This window comes from Physeter macrocephalus, chromosome 21 (assembly GCF_002837175.3).
Source record: "Physeter macrocephalus isolate SW-GA chromosome 21, ASM283717v5, whole genome shotgun sequence".
Classification (NCBI taxonomy): Eukaryota; Metazoa; Chordata; class Mammalia; order Artiodactyla; family Physeteridae; genus Physeter; species Physeter macrocephalus.
Window position 1 is genome coordinate 33,589,070 of NC_041234.1, and position 25,911 is coordinate 33,614,980.

Consider the following 25,911-nt stretch of genomic DNA (forward strand, 5'->3'; position numbering starts at 1 on the left):
TGTTTCATGCCCCCACCATCCTTCAAAGCAGCTATCAGAGTGATCTTCCTAAAATACCAATCAGACTCTGTCACTTCCCTGCTTCAAACCCTTCTATGGCTTCCCATTGCCCATAGAATCAAAGCTAAGCTTGACTCCCTGGCTTCCACCATTTCTTCCACTGCTCCCCCCAAAATCCATGTGCTTTCACACTCTTTATGTAATTTTGCTTAGGCAGCTCTTCTGCTTGGAATATTCTTTCCCCCATTTCTACATGGTAAACAGCAGCTCTTCCTTCAAGACTCAGTTCAAGTACCCCCTTCTCTATGAAGGCTTTCCTGATTACTCCCTCCATCCCCACCCCACCCCAGGAAGAACAATCCAATGGTCTTATATTCTCTACTCTGCCTCATCTAGACTTATGTTAGATCATTTGTCACAGTTGGTGCACTTATCTGCTTACTTATCTGAGTCTCCAGGTAAACTGTGACTTCCTGGAGTTCAGGGAGTATTATCTCATCTCCAGGACCAAGCACAGGGCCTGACATGCAGCAGGAACTCAATGTATGCTTGCTGAACAAATGGATGGAAAAGTTATGACGGAGTGAATACTGGAAAGAACAAATGAGCAAATGCTTATATTAATGCATGAATGAATAAGTTAATAAGTGAATGAATAAGTTATAAATAAGTGAATAAATGAATGATGACCACACAAATGAATGAGAAAAAGAAGCCAATGAGTAAATGATTGAAAAGTGCCTGTGCCAGTGAGGGTATGAGAGAAGAATGAATGAATTCCCACCTCTGTGTCTCGGTTCAAACCCACCTGGAAGACCTTCTGCCCTGCTCTTCACCCATCTAAAGTGCACACCACAGTGTTAACCTCTTTTAGATTACAAGGAACAGACATACTCAGGTTAGTGATGGAGATTTATTGAAGCATTCACAGGGAAATAAGGAAGACAAAAACAGCTACACAGGCAGCCTCACAGAACAGAAACTTGAAAATGGTTCATGATCCAAAGCAGCTCTAGAGCCTGGCTTATCTTGTCACCCCCTCAGCTGCAGGCATCTGTTGCTCCCTTCTCTAGTGCTTCCCAAAATGGTGACTCAACTTCTTTCTGGCAGTATTTATACTCCTCCTACTGCTACTGACTACCTTTTCTCTGCTCCCCTCCTCCCTAGCCCATGGCCTTCGGGGCCTCAGAGCTTCTGGGCCTCCTGGCTCCTGCAGCTTCCTGGCTTCTGGGGTTTCAGTTCCAACTAATCCAGGGCTTCTGTGTGCTGTAATTTCTGCTTGCCTTGTCTATCCCGCTGCCTCTTTGATTCCTGTTGCCTTGCTGCCACGCGGTTGCAGCTACCTTGTGGCTCTTGCAGTCTCATCGCTTTTGCTGCCTCATGGATCTTGTCTGTTCAAGCCGTATGCTGCTTCGTGAATCTCACAGATTCAGGGTTTTGTCTCATGATTTCTGTTCCTCATGGCTACTGCTACATCGTGGCTCCTATTGCTTCATGGCTTGTGTCCTTTTGACCCATTGTCTTGCTGCTTCATGGCTTCTGCTACCTGTGGCCCCACATTCTAATATGTCTCATTATTTCTGCAGCTTTCTCCTTGCTTTCACTGTTCAGTTTCTGACACCCTTCATCCACCACCACTCCTGCCTTGATAAATTCTAATTAACTGTTCACTTCTTCTGAATGCCTCACATTCAACCTCCCTGAAAAAGCATCTGATTGTTTCATATGTTTGCCATCCGATACAGCCCATCACTAGGAGGCAGAGTTCTTACATCAGTCCACCTAGTAGGCCACTGGCCAGCTTAGAGACTGGCTGTCCTTGAGTAAGATACTACCCCAACTTAACCACCTGTGGCCAGGACTGTGAGGTCACATGGTACAGAACATGGCAACTCATGCTTTAGAAACCCCTTAGAAGGGACTGTGGGCCTGGCAGGTCTGCTGGGGGCTTCCAGAAGGGGGCAGTGTAATTGGCAAGCTGCTTCTTGGGCTGTCCAGTACGTCGACCTTCAAGGCCAACCTAAGTCCCACCTTCTCCATGGCCTCCTCTCCCTCTCCTGATCTGCAATGGGAGAAATCAAGGCTCCTAGGGGCAATGTGGAAAGAGAACTTAGGTTCCAGTTCTGGCTCGAACACTTCCTAGTATCTACTAGAGGGGCCTTGGGCAAGTTCCCTCCCCTCTGAGAGCCTCAGGAAGGGGTTAGACAAAATCCCTAAGTTCCCTTACAGGTCTGACATCTGGGTATCTCCCTTTAGGTTACTGTATAAGGGATGTAAGTCTTATCTGGGGAAGCCCACAAAAACATCTGAGGTAGGAAAGAGGAAGTCAAAGTCCTGGCTTGGAAAAGCACAGGAGGTGCTTAGCCAAGATGTATTGAACTTGATGAATGAATCAATGGCGGGGGGGGGGGGGAGGGGGAGACCACACAGCACACAGAGAATGTTTACCTAACTTGAGGAATTCCAGTTGCTGAGGAGGCTGGAAGGAGATTCTGAGTCAGATGGATAAGGAAGGAGAATGACTGAGATAGGGTAGGAATCTTGGCTATTAACGAGTATTCATTCTATCCTCTCAGTCACCCTCCACATCCAATAATCAGTCACCAAGTCTGCTTCATCATCTTCCTTTAACAGCTCATCTCCAATCCATTCCCACTGCCTTTGCCCTTGAGTGGGCCTAGTATTTTCAACTGTTTTCTAACTAATCTGTCTCCCCTCTCTCCCTCACAAATGCATTCATTCATGCATTCATTCATTCAAAAACTATTTATTAGGTGCCTGTTAGGGGTCACGCACTGTGCTTTTTGCTGGGGATATACCAGTAGCAGGATAACCCCAGGCTGACCCTTGTGGTACTTACAGCTTATTCAGAGAGACAAAACAAGCAAATATAAAACAGTGTGAGAATTGAACAACAGGAAACTACAGGCATGGGAGCATACAGCTTGAGAATCTAACCTAATCTATTTCCACACTGGCTGGCCAGAAAGGGGTTTGTTAAAATCACATCTTATCTGGAGTCTCCTCTGCTTAAAACTATTCCACGGCTCCCCTGCTGTCTCCAACCCGCAATTCCCAAACCTGGCTGCACCCTGGAGTTGTGTGCAGACCTTTATAAGCACTCCAGATCCTAAGGCCCCCACTCCAGTTATGGAAATTGAATTTTTCGAGGTTGGGGCCCAGGATGCCCCAAGTGTTTCTGGTGCATAGCCAGTTTGGGAACCACACTGTCCTACGAGGTAAATCTGCTCTGTAGCCAGGCTCTTATGACCCTCTTCAAATCTGGTTCCTGACTACCTCTCTAGCTTCATTTCTTGCTGCTTTTCCCTAGCCCAGGAAACCTTATGCTTCAGTATTTCTGAATTGCTAGGATGTTTCTTGCCTTCAGGTCTTCGTGCATACTGTTCTAACTGGAAACTCCTTCCACTTCCTCCTCAACTGGCTAATTCCTGCCAGTCCCCCAAGAGTCAGCTCAGGTGTCACTTCCTAGACTAGAGGACGTCTTCCCTGAACCTCTGCCTAAGCTAGATGCCCCTCCTTTATTCATGCTCCTGTCAGAGCACTGATCACACTGCTTTATGAATTGCCTCCCCAACTAGACAGTGAGTTCCTCAAAGACAGGAGAAAGAGTTGACTCATGTTTGTGTCCCGAGACTAAGGCTACCGGGTCCAGAACATAAGGGAGTCAACCTAGTGTCCTCCAACTAGCCCTAGGGATTCTACTCAGATCCAGCTGGCTCTTGGAAACACACCATGGTGTCTGCTCTTCTCTGGGCACAGCCTGCACTGAGTACATGTTGCCTTGTGATGATAGGAGGTGGTGTGGCACAAGGGAAAGCACCGGGCAAGCACAGAGGAGATCCCAGTGGAAGTCTAGGCTCTGCCAGCGAACCACTGGAATCCCAGACAAGTCATCTGACCTCTCTGATCCTCAGGATTTAAATCTTTTGTAGCACTTGTGTTCCTATGTGCCAAGGTCTTATCCTAAGGCATCTCATGTAATGCTTTCTACCTTGTGAGGTAGGGATTAGTTACCCAGATTATCATCCACACCTACTGAATTAGATTTCCAGGGGTAGGACCAGAGCAAGGAGCTCCACATCCTTTGGACATGGGGGTGCAGCAGGGAACTGCTGCTTTTCATTATAAGCCCTTCTGTACTATTTTATTTTCTAACTGGTGTATATATTGCTTTGATTTTTAAAAAGGAAAAAGAGGGAGTTCCTTGGTGGCCTAGTGGTTAGGATTCTGGGCTTTCACTACCATGGCCCAGGTTCAATCTCTGGTAGGGGAACTGAGATACTGCTAGCTGCGTGGTGCAACCAAATAAAAAGGAAAAAGAAAAAGCTTCGCAGGTAAGGTTGATAACCACCCTTAGAAGGGAGAAACCGCAAGACTGAATTGGAGGGTGTGGGTTCAAACCCTCACTGTTATCTGGTAGCTGGGTGATTTAACCTTGCTGGGCCTCAGTCTCCTCATCTGCAAAGTGGGAAGAATAGCAATCGCTACCTTTAAAGTCCTGTGATAATCTACATGCCAGCCAAATTGCTTCAGATGTATTTCATTTCATCTTCTTTACACCGCTGCAAGATAAGTGTATATTATCTCCTTTCCTACATTAGGAAACTGAGGCTCAAAGAGGTGAACTAACAGGTTCAAGTTTCTACAGCTAGTATTTGAACGAGGGTGACTCCCCAGTTGTGCTCTTCCACATATGCCAGCATTTCCCAAATTACAGCACACATACCACTAGTGGTATGTGACTTCTTTGGTTGAACACAGACACATTTATTTTGTTTTGATAGCTATCCCTTTTAATATGTATTAGAAAATACATACTTATTAGCACATCAAACCCATGGTTTCACGGTTATCACTACTCAGGATGAAATGAAGTAGATAACGATATTAGACCTAAGACAACCTCAAGAAAAATACTGAGTAAACAGTACAGAAAGGCAATTTGGAAGTATCTATTAAAAACAAAAATATAAATAACCTACGATTCTGTAATTCAACTTGTAGGAATCGACCCTAGGTAAATTTTCACACACGCACACACGATGCTCCTGCGTAGTATCCTTATAACAGCAAAAACAGGAGAGTCCTACTGTCTATCACACGAGAAATGGGTAAATAAAATATGGCAGAGTCACATCATGGCAATCTACATAACAATTACTAAGGATGGACTGCATCTACATTTAGCAACATGCATAGATCTCAAAAACATTTCTAAGCAAAGAAAGCAAACTGCAGAATGATTCAATATACCATCTGCATTAAACACAGTATTTTCAATGAACTCATATGTAAAAGTCTTAAAACAAAGTCAAGAAGGATGTACAACAGACATTATAGCAATTGAGAGGGGGAGGGGGAATGGTAGTCGAATGAAGCTAGCTTTATTTGCAACAATCTAATTTCTTAAAAAGAAAATGGATTCATGCATTACTTGGGTAATTAGAACTGATTTAACTTTAAAAAAGAAAAAATGTAGTATACAGATCGGACAAGGTGATGGTCTGACAGTATACATGAACAAGCAAAGACTGACCTCATGGCAGCAGACTGCACTGCCTCTGCACAGTGCCTGCAACTAATGTGGTTAGTTCCCAGAAGAAACATTACATGCATTCAACCAGGATGCGGCCCAGGCTACCTCTCCCCTACTTCCTCACAACCCAGGTTGGGGCCTAGGCACCCAGTTATCATACATGATTGAAGTGATAGGGTTCCTTAGGTCCTCCACTTACCAGGTAAACCCCATCAATGCCCTGGAACTTTCCCAATAACCAGGGCATTCAGCATATCCCAGATTTGGAGGCTCTTCTGTCCCTAACAACTGGGATCAGAAGCCCTCAGGGGTTAGGCATGAGAAGGCTTGTATTCTGAGGGGTTGGCACCTAGTGGGCTCCAAGCAGGGATAAGGGCTCCAGTGAGGAGTTTGACATCATTAAATCCTATGAGGTAGGTAAATACTGTTAGCCCCATTTTACAGTTGAGGAAACAGGCACAGAAAGGTCAAATGACTTGCCCAGTGTCAAACTAGTAAGTGATAAAAAAAATGGGACTAGACCTGTCCCCAGAGCCCAGGCTCTGCTCCTAGCACCCAACCAAATCCTACCAACTTGTCAAGGTCTAGCTCAAATGTGACCTCCAGGAAGCCTGGAGCTGATCATCCTCTTCTCAAATTCAAAGCACCTAATGATTCAGCTAACCACGGGAACTCATGAACCCACTAGCATCTCCTTAGTAGGAGGGTAGAGATCATGTCTGATTAAGTTCTGTATTCCTAGCATAGAGTCTGACAAAGAGGGTGTTCAGTATGTATTTGATGAACACACGAAATGAATGAAAACATTGAGTGAATGAGGGTGGTTTCATGTAACTGCCTGAATCCTGAGGTCTGGAATACCTATGCCCAGCGCCGGGGTGCTGTCATACTAAGCTCTCTTGGAATCAAATTCAGCCTAGGCTCCTTCTAAAATGGGTCTCCAATATCTTTATTATTTTGCAAACACACCCACATGCGCACATGTGGACACATATACACACACGTACATACCCACACACAAGTGAAATGCAGGGGGCCCAAGGAACCCACGATTATGGGTGACGGAGTAAGTTCCAGGGTGGCGGAAGGGGGGATGGACAGATGGCCCTATTCAGCTCAGCACCTCCTTCCAGAGGCCAGGATGCTCCCTGAAGCTCAGGAATTTTTGCTCCAGAACTAACATCACCTCTGTTCCTCTTCATGCTTGATAGCAGTGCCTAAATCCCATGATACCAAACAGGGACAGCAGATAGGGGAAGGTTGGGAGCCAAATATCCAGAGATTGGGAGAGGCGTAGCTTAGGGATCCAGACAGGGCAGGAGGGCAGAACTACTGCTACTGCTCATTGGGGTTGGGGTTGGCATCTGGGTACTTGGTGAGGTCGAAGGTCAGGACTTTGCTGATCACACAGTCCCCTTGCTGAAGGAGGAGGGAGAAAAAGAAAAATAAAATTGTAAGGAGAGAATTAAGAGGGGTCAAGTGTCCCAGGATTGTGGGGCCTCAAACCCTCCTCCCTACATACCTGCCCAAAGCCCAGGCAATGGTTCTCTGGGTATGAGAGGATGTGCTCAGTCCCATGTGCCTTCTTTTCCTGCCTATCTCTGCACTCTCCTCCTTTTCTCTGCTGTCTGGCTGCCTCTGCCTCGCCTTTCCACCTGTCCCCAAATGCAATGGCCCTGCCCAGCTGAGCTGGCTAAGCCTCCAGGGCAGGGCTCCAACAAGTCCAGATGGCCATTCAGGGCCTGAGTCCCTATGCTCCCCCACCCCCGTGCCCCTCCACTGCAGCCTTCCCTTCCTGCCCTGGGGAGTCAGGCAGGGAGTGGGGCTGGCTCCTGAGCCAGACCTGCCCTACCTCGGGGTAGACTCCAATGAGGCTCTCAGCCTTGGTGTAGAACTCCTCCTTGAGAGAAATGACGATGGCCTGGAAGTTGCAAGTCGACTGCTCCTTGATGTAATTTGCTACCTGTGGGAGGGGCCATGGAGCACTTAGCAGGGTTGAAGCCCTAACACTCCCTGTCTTATCCAGTCAGAACCAGAGGCAGATGGGGTGGGATAGCGGGTGGAGAGTTGGGGGAAGAGAGGCTGAAAGGAGGCCACTGACTAGCACAGTGCGGATGACCCTGGGCCCAGCCTCCCAGGCACAGAGAACAGGCTGCAGGAATGGCTAGGGCGCACTCAGGAGTTGTTCCCTGAAACCCAGCCCCGACCTCGGGGCCTCCCTCCCAGGCCCCACTTTCCTTGCACCCACCTTGCCAATGTTGGTGTTATCCAGGGCAGCATCGATCTCATCCAGGACGAAGAAGGGGGCTGGCTTGTAGCTGGGAGGGAACCAGTAGGTGAGCTGACACTGATGGGGGCAGGGGTGGCGCATGACAGCCCCAGAGCCCATCATACAGGCCAGCACCCCCTTCCATTTCTTCAGAGATTAAAAAACCCAGGTCTGAATGTTTCCTGAGCCCCTAAAGGCCAATATACCAACTGAGTCCTCCTTTGCATCCAGCCCTGCGCTCCAGGATCCCACAGAACAGAAGACATGGTCCTCTCTGGAACGTCCAGGTTGGCTGGGGAGATAAAGCTGTCCTAGGCTCTGGCCATATTGACCAAGCTACCTGGAGGTCTACCCCACCCACTCACACCATGTCTCCCTGCCTCTGCACATGCTGTACCCTCTGCCTTGGAATGCCTACTAGTCTCCCTGGCTAACTTCTACTTATCCTTTGCATTTCCTGCTCAAGTGTTAGCCGCCCTTGAAAGGCTTTCCTGGCTAGCCACACCCTTCCAGATTGGGTTGGTGGCTCTCCTCTGTGCATCCACAGCTCACACGCTCACCCGGTTACAACATTTCGCTCACTGTCTGTTTACACATCTGGCTTCCACTAGACCATGAGCTCCTTGAAGACAAAAACCATGTCTGACTCATCTGTGTCCCTAATCCCTCAACAAGGTCTGGTAGAAAGCAGCCCTCAAGAAATGCTCACTGAATGATGCTGTACAATCAAGCACTAAGTTGTGAGGGGGAGTCAGATTCAAGTACTGTTGGCATTCAGGAGGGGGAGGTCAGGGTATGCCACAGTGGTCAAAGCAGGCTTCCTAGAGGAACAGGAGGAAGAGAATGAGATGTGAAGGGGTGGAAGGCGATGGCCAAGCTAGATTTGCATGAAAAGCAAATCTTTGCATGAGCCAGCAACCATGTGAGCAAAAGCCTGGAGGTGGGACTGAATACATGCAGGGCAGGGCATGCTGAGTGGATGAGGCTGGATTGGGAAGACAGGTCCAGGAAACCAAGGCCAGATATGCTGTAGTAGGTAGGGAAACAGGGATTCAATCCAGACTCCACCAGATCATCTTCACCTCGGCATAACTCTGCATATCCTTGGACCCCAGAACCTGCAGGGGCCTCAGTACAGTCTCCACCAACTGCCCTTGGGGGGGCACAGCCATACCTGTGGATGGCAAAGAGCAGGGCCAGAGCTGCCACTGTTTTTTCCCCCCCTGACAAGTTGTCCATGGGCCGGAAGCGTTTGCCAGGAGCCACACAGTTGTAGTTGATGCCATCCAAGTAGGGCTCCTCAGGGTTCTCAGGGCCCAGGAATGCCTAGGGGGAAAGGAGATGGGTCAAGGGTCTGGGTCTAGATGGGGATGAGGACAGGAAGCCTAGAGGGAAGGGCAAATGAGGATGGGTAGGGGCTAGTTGGGTAAGGGGCTCCAGCCTACCTGGGCACTGCTGTTACGGGACAGGGCCTTGTAGATCTCATCAATGTTGGTGGCCACTGATTCAAAACAGGCATTGAAGCGGTCAAAGCGCTCCTTCTTGATCTGTTCAAATGCCTGCTTGGCCTTCTTGGCTCGCTTTCGGGCTGCCTCAAACTCTGCCACAAGGGAAAGACAGGTGACCCCTCAGTACCCAGGTTCTGCCAAGGCTGAGACCATGCCCTGGCAAAAATGACCTACAACTGACAATCCACAGAGCGGGGATATCCCACAGGAAGAGGAATGCCTGCGGAGGGGCCCAGGAAGACAGTTCCACGATCACCTGTATCCAGTGGGCCAGCCACATAGTGCAAAGGAAGAAACATGGGCTTGCAGCCACATAACATGGATTCTTCCCTGGGCTCTACCAGCAACGAGCTGTGTGACCTCAGGCAGGTCACTCATTCTCTCTAAACCTCAGCAGTTTTCTACTCTATAAAACAGGTGTGATAATCCCTACTGTTTAGGGCTCTTGGGAGTTTCGAGTAAGAAAGCACGTAAAAACAGGAGCTGTTGTGATGTGTAACAGGCCCTTGCCATACCTCTAGCCTCCTGCCTTCATCTTAGAACCAAGAAGAAGAGGAAACCCTTACCGTCTGAGGTTTCCTGGAACTTGTCTCGGACACTTTCCAGCTTTTCCATGGCCTTCATGTTGGGGGCAGCAATACGCTGGAGCACACTCTGCTGCTCATTCAGCTTCTGCTGCAGTGTGTTCATCTCCTGTTTGATCTCCTCCTCGGCCTGGGCATCCTGCAAATCCCAGGCCCAGCAACATCAAGAAGGGCCAGGCCCCTACAGAGATACCTGATCCGAGCGGGGGCCTGGGGACCTACTCCCACGCAGAAGGCAGGTTCTTTTTCCCTAACCCTGCTCCTCTCATCAGGTCCTGCCAACAGTAACCATTCCCACCATCCCTAGAAATTACAGGCTGACATCGCTTTTCTCATCTCTAGCCCTTCCCCCAGGCCCTGTCAACCTCTCCATCTCTCAGGAGGAGCAGCTGGTGGTGCCCCTCTCTGGCTCTCAGCCCAGGCCATGAGCCAGCGCCATCCCAGGGTGACCTAGAGGCTCCCACACAGGCTGGTCTGGACTCCACTTACAGCTCTACAACGAATAAGGCAACTCACGTTTTCTGCTCAGATCACCACACCTGAGCAAATTCCATTTGAACTTGGTTTTAGGTCTTATGGATATTGTGATGCATGTCTGGGCTTGTGCCTTTCTGCCACTTTTAGTCAATAAATATTTACTGAATGCCTTCCAATGCCAGGCACTGGCCACTCATATCCTGTGAGTCATGGCTCCTGTGTTCATAGAGCTCATGGACTAACAGAGGAATGCATATAAGCAAACAATCAGAACATCGTATGGTGAATACCCAAACAATGATAAACAGATGGTGATGGGTCAGCACACAAGAAGGGCACCTAACTCAGACAATGGGGCTAGGGAAGGCTTCCAGGAATATTTTTAAGCTCAGGCCTGTAGAATGAATGGTGAGGACAGAGAGAAGGAACAGTCTTCTATGCAGACAGGAGTATCACATGCAAAACCAGGGTTTATTCACGGTTCATTCAAGGAAATCAAAGCAATTCAAAAAAGTAATCAACTTTAATGAACTTCAAAAGCCAAACAGGGGAATTCCCTGGCGGTCCAGTGGTTACGACTCAGCGCTTTCACTGCTGGGGCCCAGGTTCAATCCTTGATCAGGGAACTAAGACTCCACAAGCCACACAGCACAGCAGAAAAAAAAAAAGGCCAAACAAATAAGCAAAGGGCAATTCAATATGGCAATAGTAGCAACTGTGTGTGTGTGTGTGTGTGTCTGTGTGTGTGTGTGTGTGTGTGTGTGTAAGCACACGCGTGCCTGTGCGCTAGTCAAAGAGACAAAGCTGGAGGCACATGAAGAAGCCCAATGATAACAGGCCTTTTAAGAAATTTGGATTTTATCCCAAGGGAGGTGAGGTACCACTGAATGACTTCAAGCACAGGAAGGACATGAATATATATATATTTTAGAAAAGCCTTTCTGAACATCTCTCTATATATATGTATGTATGGAGTGATTCGTGGATACAGTATACGTAAAATATGAAAGGTACACAATAGAATGCTATCTTTTATCTAAAAGAGGAAATGTGAATAATTTACATACAAATATATTTGTATTTTAAAAATATAACAACAACAAAAAGATAATCCAAAAACTAAAATGGTCACACATACAGGAAGGGGGGTGAAGTTGGACAAGAAAGGAAGCTAAACTTCTCTTCATATACCTTGTATTGTATTATACTTCTGGTTTTAGAATCAAATGAAGAATTTACATAATTATAAAACAAAATTAAATTGAATCAAAATGTGAAAGCCACTGGGTAAAAAAACTGTTGGGGAACAAGATACTGACAAGATGCCAAAGAATCACCCTAAAGATTCCTTATTACTTACAAAGGTAAAAGTGTATGCTTAGCATTGAGATCTGGCAATTGATACCTTAACTGAGGATCAAACCTAGCATCATGAATAGTGGGACACCCTAGCACTATGTGCCTCCTGGCGTGGTGCAATATAAAGTACACAGTGGGGAGTTCCCTGGCGGTCCAGTGATTAGGACTTGGTGCTTTCACTACCATGGCCTGGGTTCAATCTCTGCTTGGGGAACTAAGATTCTGCCAGCCATGCTGCGCAGCCGGCGGGGAGGGGGGAGTACATAGTGAAATGTTTTTGCCAAAAAATTACTTAACCCAAATCTATCAAGCCTCTAAAATAGTTCAAACTTCCAATTCATAGGAAATACAAGGTTAGGTAGAACAAATTAAACAGAGTAATGAAAGGAAACTAACATATCCATAATGTACCTATAACATATCCTGTTCTTCAAAACAACATGTAGACTGTTCAAAAGACCAGTGTTATGAAAAAAAGTGAGGGGACTGCTCCACATTAAAAGAAACTAACTAACTAAATAAAATAAACTAAAGAGACAGAACAACCAAAAGCAATGCATGAATTTGACTGGATCACAGTTTAAAAAAAACAAACTACTACAAAAGACACTTTGTAACAATTAGGGAAATTTGAATATGGGTGGAATATTAGACATAAAATTATTACTTTTCTTAGGCATAAAATTGAACTGTGGTTATGGAGGAGAATCCTTTTTTCTATCATGCTGAAGAATTTAGAGTTGAAGTCTACAACTTCCTTCAAAAGGTTCAGCAAAAACAAAAAGAGTGTGCAGTGCAGAGGGAGGGAGAGAGTCAAGAGAGATAAGAGAGAGAAAGCAAACTGGGAAAATGTTCATTGGTCAATCTAAGGTGAAAGGCATATGGGTGTTCAACTATACTATTCTTTCAGTTTTTCTTGTAGGTTTGAAAAGTTTCAAAATTAAACTTGGGAAAAAAAAGGAGAATACTAAAAAGCAAAATCCTTTAAAAACTGAAAACTAAATGAAAGAAATCTGACTATACATTAAGCTGGTTAAACACTCAGAAGATTCTTTCAAATCACTTTAAAACATAGGAACACGACTATCCATGCCCAATGAGTCATTAGCTTAATGAGCCATTAGCATCAAGGAAATCTTAAATAGCATTCAATAATTGAATTGTTACTAATAATATCTTATTATGATTTTCTATATATATGATAGGCTAAAGTAAATATACTATTGAATACTTGCTAGAAACCAGATTTTTAGCAAGAATAATTGGAAACTCAAACATAAAATCAACGTTAAACTGTGAAAATTACAATTTCAATTGGAAGTATCAATATGAACTCATGATGTATTTTTCCCTCAAAATAAAAAATGCATTTTGTAGCCCAGTCTACTGAAAAGTTCTAGAAGCACTGAGCAACCCAGCAGTCATGAACATTCCAGTGTCCAGATGGTAGTTGCTAAATAATAGCATTCCCTACTAAAAGAAGTCAGAGCTTCTCAGAGAAATGGCTAATTCCAGATCTGGAGTGGGAAACGTAAAGGATGAGCCTGGACATACCAGAAAGCAAGGAAGATATCAAAGACTATAAGAAGGGACTTCCCTGGTGGTCCAGTGGTTAAGAACCTGCCTTCCAATACGGGGGGGCGGGTTCAATCCCTGGTTGGGGAACTAAGATCCCACATGCCACGCAGCACAGCCAAAAAAAAAAAAAAAGACTACAAGAGCTGTGTCAAAATTATTCAGAAGCCAACTTGAACAAGTTCCCACTGGCCAAAGATACAACACCTTGATGCAGCGAGAAGGATAATAAACACAACAGAGTGCAACACATCAGATGTGTTTAAATCCTTAAGTTCATAATAACATGAAAACAACTCAGTGGACAAATCTTGAGAATGCCAAAGAACCAACTCATTATTTTATAAACTGGTAAATAAAGGGAAAGAATCAAGCACATATATCCTGCCTTTCCTATACAAACTACCTCAGGGTAACCAAATAATTGACAAGAGGAAATCTCTTTACAGTATTCCAGCTAATAAAGAAATGATAGAATAAGATGACCATTTTGCAACCCCTGACAAATTATGTAATGGATCTAGGCAGTAATCATCATGGCTGCAAGCCACACAAAAAGAGCCAATGACCAGACATTATAAACCTCCTGATGGAAGTAATGATATCACATGAAGTAGTCTTGACCAAAATAAACCCCAAAACTTGAATCTAATCACACCTCTAGATCTGAGCTGTCCAATACAGTAGCCACAAGCCACATGTCACTACTGAGCATGAAAAATGCAGCTAGTGTGACTGAGGAACTAAAGTTTTAATTTTATTGAATGCTAGCTAATTTAAATTTAAAAACTGATACTCAATTCAGTTACTACAAAACTTCTAAGTATATTTGGAACAACTTGGGTATGTGGTTCTCCTTTTTCAACTGTAAATTTTAGGATATCTAAATACAGATCAAGTATTTCTGAGTAAAATTTAGCATCCAAATTGAGTGGTGCTGGAAGCTTAAAATAGATAATGAATTTTGAAGCCTTAGTACAAAGAGATGGTTAAATTTCTCATCAATAATTTTTATACTGTTTACACATTGAAATGATCATTCTTTTGGATATACTCGGTTAAACAAAATATAGTATTAAAATTAATTTCACGTTTTAAAAGTTACACATGTGGGTGATACTGTATCTCTATTGAACAGCACTGATCTACATCTAACTACCCACTTACAGGAACTACGGGGGACAGCAGAACTTATTTTTTTTTCTTTGTTCTGGGGGAACATTTTAAAAACCACAGGATACAATCAACAATGTACAGAATGTAGAAAATCCTTCAGGAGAAATGAGTGAATTTCTTCAACAGCAATAAATATTGCAGAGAAAAATAAAAACAGACAGAGGGGGAACTTTTGGATTAAATGAGACTTAGGAGACATCATCAACCAATCCCTATATCAATCATCTATCTCTCTTTCATCTTATTTGACTCCCAGTTCAAGCAAGCAAACTGTGAGTGTGTGTGTGTATAACAATCAGGGAAATGTGAATACTAATCATAATATTATTATTAAGGAATTATATAATAATATATAACTCCAATGTTAAGTAATTGGTTTTTTTGTATGATAATGATTCTAAATATTTTTAGGAATTTTCTCTTATAGAGATACATTCTGAAATATTTACAAATGAAATGACATGGTGTCCAGAATTTTTAAAATAACCTGGGGGTGGGAAGGGGAGGATGGAGTGTGTGGGGGTGCATATAAAACAAGTTTGGCCATGAGTTGATAACTGCTGAAACTGGTGATGGCCACATGAGACAGCACTGTACTATTTTACTTCTGCATATGAAATTTTCCATAATAAAAATCTAATAAGAACAATAGCAAAAATCAACTTGAAGTGGCTCCCGCTGACCAAGAATGGGACAATTTGAATATCAAAAAGAAAAATGACTCCAAATAGACTGAAACATACCAAAAGACATTTAAACACTTAAGTTTATAATAAATATAAATTAGAAACCTCACTGGTCACTAACTTTAAAGGTTACAAGGGCAACCAACTCATTCTGAAAGCTGGTAAATAAAGGCAAAGAATTAAGTATTTATTCTACCTTTTCTGTACTAGCTGAATTTCAAGGGAACTAAACAGTTGATGTGAGAAAGTTCTTTTTTAGAAATCCAATTAATAAATGTAGGAGGAATGAAAGAATCAAAAAATTACCATTTTGCAGCCCTTAATAGATGTAGGCAATGATCGTTCGTTAATAGCTGCTAAAACCAGCTGTGAAAGGCTGATAGGGAACTTTATAAGATTGATGGGGCTAACAACACCTGAACATGGTGATCATGATTGTTTTTCCTTTTTTAACTTTACATTACATAAATTTTTAAACATTCACAGAAATGCAGAGAATAATACAATGAACCCCACGTACCCAGCTTCAATAATTATCAACTCATGGCCAATACTCTGCCATCTATACCCAATTTCTTTCTATATTCAACTATTTTAAACCAAATCTCAAATGTTTCATCCATAAATACTTCAGTATGTACCTCTAAGACAGGGTTTCTGAATCTCAGCACTAATGATATTTTGAGCCAAATTTGTTGTTGTGGGGGCTGTCCTTTGTGCACTGTAGGATGTTTAGCAGCATCCCTGCTGTCTACCCACTAGATACTGGTAGCAACCTCTGCCCCAGTTGCGACAACTGGGTGTGACAAGAGTATCTCCAGACATTACCAAATGTCCCCTGGGGAGGCAAAATCCACCCCACCCATTGAGAACCACTGTTGTAAAAGGTAAGGACATTTTAAAAATAAAACCACAATACCATTATCACCTAAAAATATTAACAGCAATTCCTGAACATCATAAACTATCTGGTCAGTGTTCAAATTATCCCAATTGTGTTACATAAAAAATTTTTTACAGGTTTTTTTCAAAGCAGGTTCCAAATAAGGTGCCCACATTACAATTGGCTGATATGTCTCTTAAATCTCATTTAATCTATATATTCCCCTACCTCTCTTTTCTTTGCAATGGATTCAAGGGAAGGCCACACATTGTAATTGGTTGATTTGTCCCATAAGCCTATAAAAGTTCTCCCTTTCTGTTTATTTCTTTCTTCCCATTTACTTATGGAAGAGACCAGGTCTTTTGTCCTGTGGAGTTTTCCACAGTCTGGATTTAGTTAACTGCATCCCTGTGCTTTTATTTAACATGTTCCTCTGGCACCAGTGTTTCATATAATTGGTGGACATAAAAGCTTAATCAGATCCTTGTTTGAGTTTTTGGCAAGAATATTTCACAGGTAGTGTTGAGCATTCATCAATCTTATCATTACAAAGATAGAGAGAACTGACATTCAGTGTCTACTGATGCGATGCAAAAGGAAGTTCATGAGTACACGGTACCACGTATGATATATTCTTGCCAAAAATAAAAAATGAATCTGAATCCAATCAAACCACAGATTTAACTACCAGTTTATAGGAAACACAAGGATGGAAGAACATGTTAAAAAACATCATGGGACACAATCAGCCAAATTCAGAGTATAGAAAATTGTACAAGACCAATGACCCAGTTTCTTCCATAAATAGCAAGAAAAAAATAAAAAGGGATAAAAAAAATGTTATAGACCATAAGAGACCAATTTTAACACATGGACCTCACTTGAATCCTGATTTAAACACAGAAACAATATTTTTTAAAAAGATATTTATGGGACATTCATGGAAATCTAAACATTTATTGAATTATCAGGTGACATTACAGAGTTAGTGCTAATTTTTTGGTATAATATCATGGTTATCTTTTTTAAAAAGGAGTCCTAGAGATATATACTGAGGTATTTATGAATGGAATATCTAGAATTTGATTTAAAATGTGCCAATCAGGAGGGGGAAGGGTATAAAGAACAGGACTGACCATATGTTGCTGATTATTGAAGCTGGATGATGGGTACCTGGGGTTCATCGTATCATTCTCTCTACTTCTGTATCTGTTTGAAATTTTCCATAAAAAAAAATCAAGTCCCCCTGCCTGCCTATAAGGAAAGATTGAAAAGCATCAGAAACTATTTAGAAGGCTCCTACAGTAGTCCATGTGAGTGGTGAAAGCAGCCTGAACTAGAGACAGTGGAAACAGAGAAGTAGAATTCAGTAGATATTTGGAAGGTAAAATTGACAGGGCTTGGTAATTCACTGAATGTGCAAAGTGAGAGACAGAGTTAAGGACAAGGCTCAGATTTCTGGTTTGAACCTGGGGCTGGCACTGAAGAGAAGAGGCCGATTTGGGGAGGAAGGCTGGGGTATGAGGTACCTGTGGGCCCTAGCATAGAAATGACAGCTGAAGCCAGGGGAGTAGAGGAGATACCCAGGATGAGACAATGCCAAATGAGAAGGACAGGATGCCTGGGACAGAGCCCTGAGGAACCCCCGAGGTCTATCTGTTCACTGTACAGGAGCCTGTTCTCCGTGTATCTGGGCTGAGATGTGTACACAGGTGGAAGGGGAAGACTGGCAACAGGCAGGGATGGGGGCAGCTGGGGGTGGAGGTGGAAGATGTGCCTGTGTCTGTGTCCGCATATGGGGGGAAGCCATGGATCACAACTCCACACCCCCCGCCTTGCCAGGTCGCCCTTCTTTCCAGACATGGTCTGTCTCCACAGGGCCGCCAGCTGACCCTCTCTCTGGACAGCTGGGAGGATGTACCCACTCCCCGAGGCTGAGCCTCACCTTCAGATCCTCACACAGGTCGCCGTAGTCAATCTCGATGAGGGCCTCTCGTGCATAGATATTGGAAGTTCGTTGGGAGCCACTCACTGAATCCTCCCCCTGGGAGCTACCCTGCAATGGCAAGAGGGAGAGTCAAATGGAGCCGAATGGCCATAAGAGCACTTGCTCCTCTAGAGGGGGCTGAGGGGCTCCTTTGCAGCCTTCGATGTCTTTGAGAAGCACTTTGCTAGAAAGTACTTATGGCAAAAGGAAGAGCAGCTCTGACAGCAGAAAGATCTGAGTTCAAAATTGGGCTCTACCGCCGACTAACCGTGTGACCCTGGGTAAGCCATGCTGTTGCTTGAATCCTCATTTAAACACACAAACCCTCATCTGTAACACCGGATGATGCCTGCCTGGCAGGGCTGTGCTTAGGATTAAGAGTAATTATATCACATGCTACCATGATGCCTGGCACACTGCCAGTGTTCAAAATATTTTGCTGAATTAAAAGGAAATGCTATTTGGGAAGAAAGGAGGGAGAAAGACATGTGGGACTGAAATACATGTTCAGGTCAAAGACAAGATATCTGCAAACCTCCTCTCAGTTAACATTCCCACCCCCTTGCTACCAAGCTTCACTTCCAGTGGATAAAATGCCTTGGCTCTTCTATTGGCTGGTGTCCCTCCCTTTCCCATAACTAAGCTTCATCACCTCTGCATTGCTGATGTCCCTTACCCAACTCTCTCCTGGCCAACCTCCCTCACTGCAGCTAAGTTACCATCCCTCAGGTCCCTCAATTCCGTCTTCCTTTGCTCTTGGCTAATGTCCCTCAATTCCCACTCCTACCAATATCCATCACCTGCTGGAACTATCTTAGCTCAAGTCCCTAAGGTTAATGAATGACTTCCTCTTCTCCTGGCTTACCTCCCTCACCACCTACTGACATGCAGCCCTACCCCCAACAACTTCCCTCTCACACCAAGGCTATTACCTTTCACCTCACCTGCCTTCACAGCCTCTCACCCTGCCTCATCTCCCCTGCATCCCTCCTTTTGTCTCTCACCACCTGCACCCACCATCCTTTTCTCTCTCTCTCTCTCTCTCTCTCTCTCTCTCTCTCACCTGCCCTCCCTAGCCACCTTCATCCCCCATTCCTGGTTATGTTATTCACAGCCCACACCCACCACCAGCCTTAATACTCACCTCTTCCTGACTAATATCGTCCATGGTGCCCTTAGACAGTGGCAACTTGATGTCCTGCATCTTGCAGGCCTGTAGCAGGTTGTGGCGGTCACTACGTTTCTGTTCAAGCTTGGTCTCAATGGCTGTCACCTCCTTCTGTAAATGGGTCATTTCCCTAAGAAGATCCAGGGAGATAGGTGAGACCCATATCCAGCAAGCTGCCCGTACTATGTACTTCCCCCAGGCCCAGGCCTGAACCCACTCACTTGTTGGCGCCCCCCAGTTTCTTACGAATCTCCTCCATCTCGTGGTTCTTGTCATTCACCTCTGACTTCTTGGCCAGGTGCTGATTCTTTAGGTCTTGTAGCTGGGCCATGGTCTCATCTATGATCTTCATGTGTCTTTGTTCCTCCTGGTCCCAGCACGGTGAACAGGACAAGAAGTGAAGGCTTTCCCCAGCTCACCTTGGGATCTTCTCCCATTGTCCCCACCCTTTCCACCAGACAGTTTGCTGGAATCTGTCTCCAATGAGCTCTGCTTTTACAAACCCCCATCACCCCTCTGAGTTCATAGTACTGCTATGAACATAGTACATGTACCTTTTCAAATTATAGCTTTGTCTGGGTATATGCCTATAAATGGGATTTTTGGATCATATGGCAAGTCAATTTTAGTTTTTTGAGGAACCTCCATACTGTTTTTCATAGTCGCTGCGCCAATTTACATTCCCACCAATAGTGTAAGAGGGTTGCCTTTTCTCCACACCCTCTCCAGCATTTGTTATTCTTTTTAATAAATAGTGCTGGGAAAACCTGATATTCACATACATAGGAATGAGATTGGACCCTTATCTAACACTACTCAAAAATAAACTTGAAATGGATTAAAAACTTAAACATAAGACCTGAAACTGTAAAACTCCTAGAGGAAAACATGAGGAAATAGCTCCTTAACATTGACCCTGGCAATGATTTTTTGGTTATGACACAACAGAAAAGGCAGCAAAAGCAAAAAGAAACAAGTGGGATTACATCAATGTAAAAGGCTCTGCACAACAAAAAAAACAATCAGCAAAATGAAAAGGTAATCTGTGGAATGTGAGAAAATATTTGCAAACCATCTATCTGATAAGGGTTTAATATCCAGAATATTTAAAAAACGCATACAACTTAATAACCAAAAAACCCCAAATAATTGGATTTTTTTAATGGGCAGGGGAAACTGAATAGACATTTTTTCCAAAGAAGACATACAAATGACAGGTACATAAAAAGATGCTCAACATCACTAATCATCAAGGAAATGCAAATCAAAACCATAATTAGATATCATCTCACTGCTTTTAAATTGGCGATTATCAAAAAGACAAGAGAAAAGTGTTGTGGAGGATGTGGAGTAAAAGGAACCCTTGGGCATTGTTGGTGGGAATGTAAACTGGTACAATGACTATAGGAAACGATATGGAGTTTCCTCAAAAAATTAAAATTAGGACTACCATATGATACAGCAATTCCCCTTCTGGGTATATATCCAATGGAAATGAAATCACAATCTTGAAGAGATATCTGCACTCCCATGTTTATTGAAGCATTATTCACAATAGCCAAGACATGGAAACAACATGTCCATCATTGGATGAATAGATAAAGAAAATGTGGTATATATATAATGGAATAATATTTAGTCTTAAAAAGAAGACAATTCTGCCATTTGCAACAATGTGGATGGACTTTGGGGGCATTACACTAAGTGAAATAAGTTAGAGAAACACAGAAACTGTATGATCTCATTTATATGTGGAATCTAAAATCATAGAATTTATAGAAACAAAGAGTAGCAGGGAGGTTTCCAGGGGCTGAAGGTTGAGGGAAATGGGGAGATTTTGGTCAATGGGTACAAATTTTCCATTATAAGATGAAAAAGTTTTGGGGACTTAATGTAACTATAGTTAGCAATACTGTACTGTATACTTGAAAGTTGTTATGAGGGTAGAGCTTTTATGTTCTCACCATAACAACAACAGTAAAATGGCAATTATGTGAGGTAAAGGATGTGTTACCTATCCTTATTGTGGTAAACATTTCACAATATATACATGTGAAATCACATTGTACATCACATTGTACACCTTAAACTTACACAATGTTATATGTCAATTATATCTTAATGAAGCTAGAAAAAATATTTATCAACTCATAGCTAATATTCTGCCATTACCTCTTCCTATACTCAAATTGTTTTAAAGCAAAGCCTAGATATATCATTTCAACCACAAATACTTCACTATGTATCTCTAAAACAGTTTCCAAATCTTGGCACTATCGACTTTTGGGGCCATGTTTTACCATCTTGTGCACTATAGGAGGTTTAGCAGCATTCTTTACCCACTAGATGCTGGTAGTGACCCCCACCCCAGTTGTGACAAAGAAACGGGGACTTCAGACATTGCCAGATGTCCTCTTGGGGGAAAAATCCTCTACAGCCCTACCCCCAACAACTGCCCTCTCACACCAATGCTATTACCTTTCACCTCACCTGCCTTCACAGCCTCACCCTGCCTAATCTCCCCTGCATCCCTCCTTTTGTCTCTCATCACCCACACCCACCATCCTTTTCTCTCTCTCTCACCTGCCCTACCTAGCCACCTTCATCCCCCATCCCTGGTTATGTTGTTCACAGCCCACACCCACCACCAGCCATAATACTCACCCCTTCCTGACTAATATCGTCCATGGTGCCCTTAGACAGTGACAACTTGATGTCCTGCATCTTGCAGGCCTGTAGCAGGTTGTGGCAGTCACTGCATTTCTGTTCAATCTTGGTCTCAATGGCTGTTACCTCCTTCTGTAAATGGGTCATTTCCCTAAAATGATCCAGAGAGATAGGTGAGACCCAAATCCAGCAAGCTGCCCATACTACGTACTTCCAAGCCCAGGCCTGAACCCACTCACTTGTTGGCGTGCCCCAGTTTCTTATGAATCTCCTCCATTTCGTGGTTCTTGTCATTCACCTCTGACTTCCTGGCCAGGTGCTGATTCTTCAGGTCTTGTAGCTGGGCCATGGTCTCATCTATGATCTTCATGTGTCTTTGTTCCTCCTGGTCCCAGCACGGTGAACAGGACAAGAAGTGAAGGCTTTCCCCAGCTCACCTTGGGATCTTCTCCCATTGTCCCCACCCTTTCCACCAGACAGTTTGCTGGAATCTGTCTCCAATGAGCTCTGCTTTTACAAACCCCCATCACCCCTCTGAGTTCTATTACCTTTTTCCAAATTATTTTGTTGACCTCCCCCTTACCCCAATATACAAGTTGCCAGCTGTAGAAAAGTTCAAAGTGCAGGAAAAGTATGAAGTAGGAGGAAAAAAAGAAATTACTTGTAATCCCACCAGCCAGAGAGAACCAATTAACATTTAGCCTATTTCCCCTCAGCATTACTTATGGACAGGTCTACATAGTTGAGACTAGATTGTAATTAAAAGTCTATATTCTGACTTAATGTTATTTAAGCATCTTTTCTACACCAAGACTACTATCATGAGCAATAACATCAATGTTTCTAAAACACCCACAAAAACAATACTGTGTACTTTCCATGAGTACATATATATGAATGCAAAAGTATTTAAGTAAATGCCTATAAGGTCTGGAAGAATACACCCTACATGAGATTAGCCCCAGGAAGAGTAAGGGGACTGGGATTGAGAGTGGTCAGTCAAAGGGGATTGTCATCTTACCTATTATGTTCTGATTTTTTTTAAAGGAGAATGTTTTCATTTTGATCTGAAAGTCACAGAAGGGGACATATCTGCAACTTTCTCTCAAATGGCTCATAAGAAATAATATGCAGGGCTTCCCTGGTGGCGCAGTGGTTAAGACTCCACCTGCCAATGCAAGGCACACGGGTTCAAGCCCTGGTCCGGGAAGATCCCACATGCCACAGAGCAACTAAGCCCATGTGCCACAACTACTGAGCCTGCGCTCTAGAGCCCAGAAGCCACAACTACTGAGCCCGTGTGCCACAACTACTGAAGCCCACACGCCTAGAGCCTGTGCTCTGCAACAAGAGAAGCCACCACAATGAGAAGCCCGCGCACCGCGACGAAGAGTAGCCCCTGCTTGCCACAACTAGAGAAAGCCCATGCACAGCAATGAAGACCCAAAGCAGCCAAAATATAAAAAAATAATAATAATTTTTAAAAAATTTAAAAATAAACAACCTGGGGGACCTCCCTGGTGGAGCAGCGGATAAGACTCCGCACTCCCAATGCAGGGGGCCTGGGTTCAATCCCTGGTCAGGGAACTAGATCCTACACGCGTGCTGCAACTAAGAGTTCACACGCCAGAACTCAGGAGCCCGCCTGCTGCAACTAAGACCCAGCACAACCAAATAAATAAATAACAAAACAAAAAACAAAAACACCAACCTATGTGCCAGCAATTTGGATTTCCTCATGTATTACTGAGGAGAAATGTATTCTCAAGACTCTCAATGGATGGTGCCATATGGCCGAAGAATGCTGGTTTTGTGCATCATGGCCAGTATCCTTTTTTTTAAAAAAAAAAATCTTGGGTGATGTGATAGGAAACAAATTACACATAATTGTTTTAATTTGCATTCCTTTGATTTCTACTAAGGCTAAATTATATATACATGTTTATAGGTTATTTGAATCTCTTCTTGAACTGTTTGTGCCACTTACTCATTTTTTCTCCCTATTTAGGTCTTGGTGTTTTTCTTCTTTAGAAGAGGGCTTTATAAATTACAGATATTATCTCTTCCAATTTTTCCTCTTAGCTTTTAGTTTAGTTTTTCATGGTCTCCTTCCTTACCTTCTTGAGCTTTTCTATCTCATTTTCATCTTTTTTCACTGTCTGCTCCCACATGTGTACTTTATCCTGGTCCTCCTTCAGTTGGTTCTTTTCAAAATCCAACTGGATGCCCAAGCGAGTCTTCTGATTCTCGAACTCCAAACTGTGGGGAGAAAGGAGAAATAGGCCTAAGGCACAGGGACTCAGTTACTGCTGAATTTGAGTCACCACTCAGCTCATCCACATAAAACCATCCCCTGAAGTTACAGAACTAAGTTCCTTGGCCTATCTTTGTAGATATGGCACAAGGCAGAGGAGACTGGGCCCAACTCCATGAATCCTCCTTTAAACACTGAAGCCCCCATTCCAAGTTCCTAGAAAGAGGCACAAAAAGGTCCACCTGAACCCACCAGCTATGATAATTCCTATTTATTAAGCTTCTATGTAATTTACATAATTACCTCTAATCCTCTAATGAACAGCTCCACAAGAAGGCATTATTATCCTAATTTTACAAATGAGGAAACCTGGGCCAAGAGGTAAAAGACCTTGCCCAAGGCCACAGAGCTGGCAAAGTGAGATTAGATCCCAGGTGTAAACACCAAAACCTCGGTTTCTTCTCCTATGGCATCCTTGCAATATAATGTGGTGGGATAAGGGGACTGGTATCCCAACTCTGCCATTTACTAGTATGAATCTCAGACAAGTTAGTCATACTCTCTATGCCTGTTTCCTCACCTGAAAAATGGAAATAATAATAGTACTTACCTCAGAGTTATTGGGAGTTAATATGTATAAAGTCCTTAGAACCATGCCTGGTACACAGTAAGTACTCAACAAATTTTAGTTATCATCACCATCTCCAGGTATACTGGCTGTATTCAGTTCATATTCAGTTCATGGGCTTTGACTCTTTCCAACTACCCCCAAACCCCCGCATACATCTCTGCCCCAACATTCCAGAATCTCTAAAGGGGCAGAGCTTGGGTAGTTAAAAAAAAAAAAAAAAAAAAAATGGAAAAAATAGATTCCTGCTAGTTCCCTCCTCCCCATCTCTATAGAAACTCAAGAGTATGTAACCAGCATACGCAGATACTAGCAGGACAGGCAGTTCTAACTTCCAACTGTCCCTCCACCCCCCCAGTATGGTGTGACAGATGCTGCCAGATGTCATGCTAGCAGCTTAAACCTATTAGTCACTATAATCCAAATGGAATGTAATTAACTCTATAATTTTGAGCTATGCAATTTTAAGTTCAATCTCCTAAGCATGACTCACAAAGCCTTCTGTGATCTGGCCCCTGCTGACCTCTCCAACACCTCCGCCTTCCTCCTGACCCCATTTTTCTGCTCCAGACATTCAATACTTAGTTTGCAGAACAAGGTATGCTCTCTCACACCTCTGAGCATGCTGTTCTCACTGCTTGGAACCCTTCTTCTGTCTACTGCCTGGTTGGCTAAATCCTACTCACTCTACAGGTCTCCAGTTCATGACTCCTTGGTCTGTAAAACCTTTCCTGACGATTGTGAGCAGGTTCTTAGTTTCTATTACACTTTGTTGGCTTCCTCCCTTTTTGGTGTAATCATACCCCATAGTCCATAAAACACTTATGATCGCTGTCTGTACAAGACCTTTCACTTGTCTCCTTTGGTTCAATCTGATTTCTACTGCTATTATCTTCCCTACAGTGAGCATGTACACCAAAGTGACATACATACATATATACACACACATACATACGTACGGATATAACCTTAAAAATGCACACCCTCGTAAAATGTTGTTTTGTTTTGTTTTGTTTGCGGTACGCGGGCCTCTCACTGTTGTGGCCTCTCCCGTTGCGGAGCACAGGCTCCGGACGCGCAGGCTCAGCGGCCATGGCTCACAGGCGGGGGCGGTCCGCGGCATGTGGGATGTT

General features: G+C 43.7%; 1 protein-coding gene across 1 annotated transcript in view; it reads right to left on the reverse strand.

The window, feature by feature from the left end:
• Nucleotides 1-899: 899 nt before the first annotated feature.
• Nucleotides 900-25,911, reverse strand: part of SMC1A (structural maintenance of chromosomes 1A) — a 42,240-nt gene continuing 17,228 nt past the window's right edge. Inside the window, exons 16-25 of the mRNA XM_007122790.4 lie at nucleotides 24,014-24,155; nucleotides 19,451-19,596; nucleotides 19,206-19,359; nucleotides 18,020-18,130; nucleotides 9,901-10,057; nucleotides 9,272-9,426; nucleotides 9,001-9,152; nucleotides 7,806-7,875; nucleotides 7,410-7,520; nucleotides 900-6,976 (exon numbers count right to left, since the gene is read on the reverse strand). Of these exons, the coding sequence (XP_007122852.1) occupies nucleotides 6,893-6,976; nucleotides 7,410-7,520; nucleotides 7,806-7,875; nucleotides 9,001-9,152; nucleotides 9,272-9,426; nucleotides 9,901-10,057; nucleotides 18,020-18,130; nucleotides 19,206-19,359; nucleotides 19,451-19,596; nucleotides 24,014-24,155 (1,282 nt within the window). The 3' untranslated portion in view covers nucleotides 900-6,892. The remainder of the gene's footprint in view (nucleotides 6,977-7,409; nucleotides 7,521-7,805; nucleotides 7,876-9,000; nucleotides 9,153-9,271; nucleotides 9,427-9,900; nucleotides 10,058-18,019; nucleotides 18,131-19,205; nucleotides 19,360-19,450; nucleotides 19,597-24,013; nucleotides 24,156-25,911) is intronic.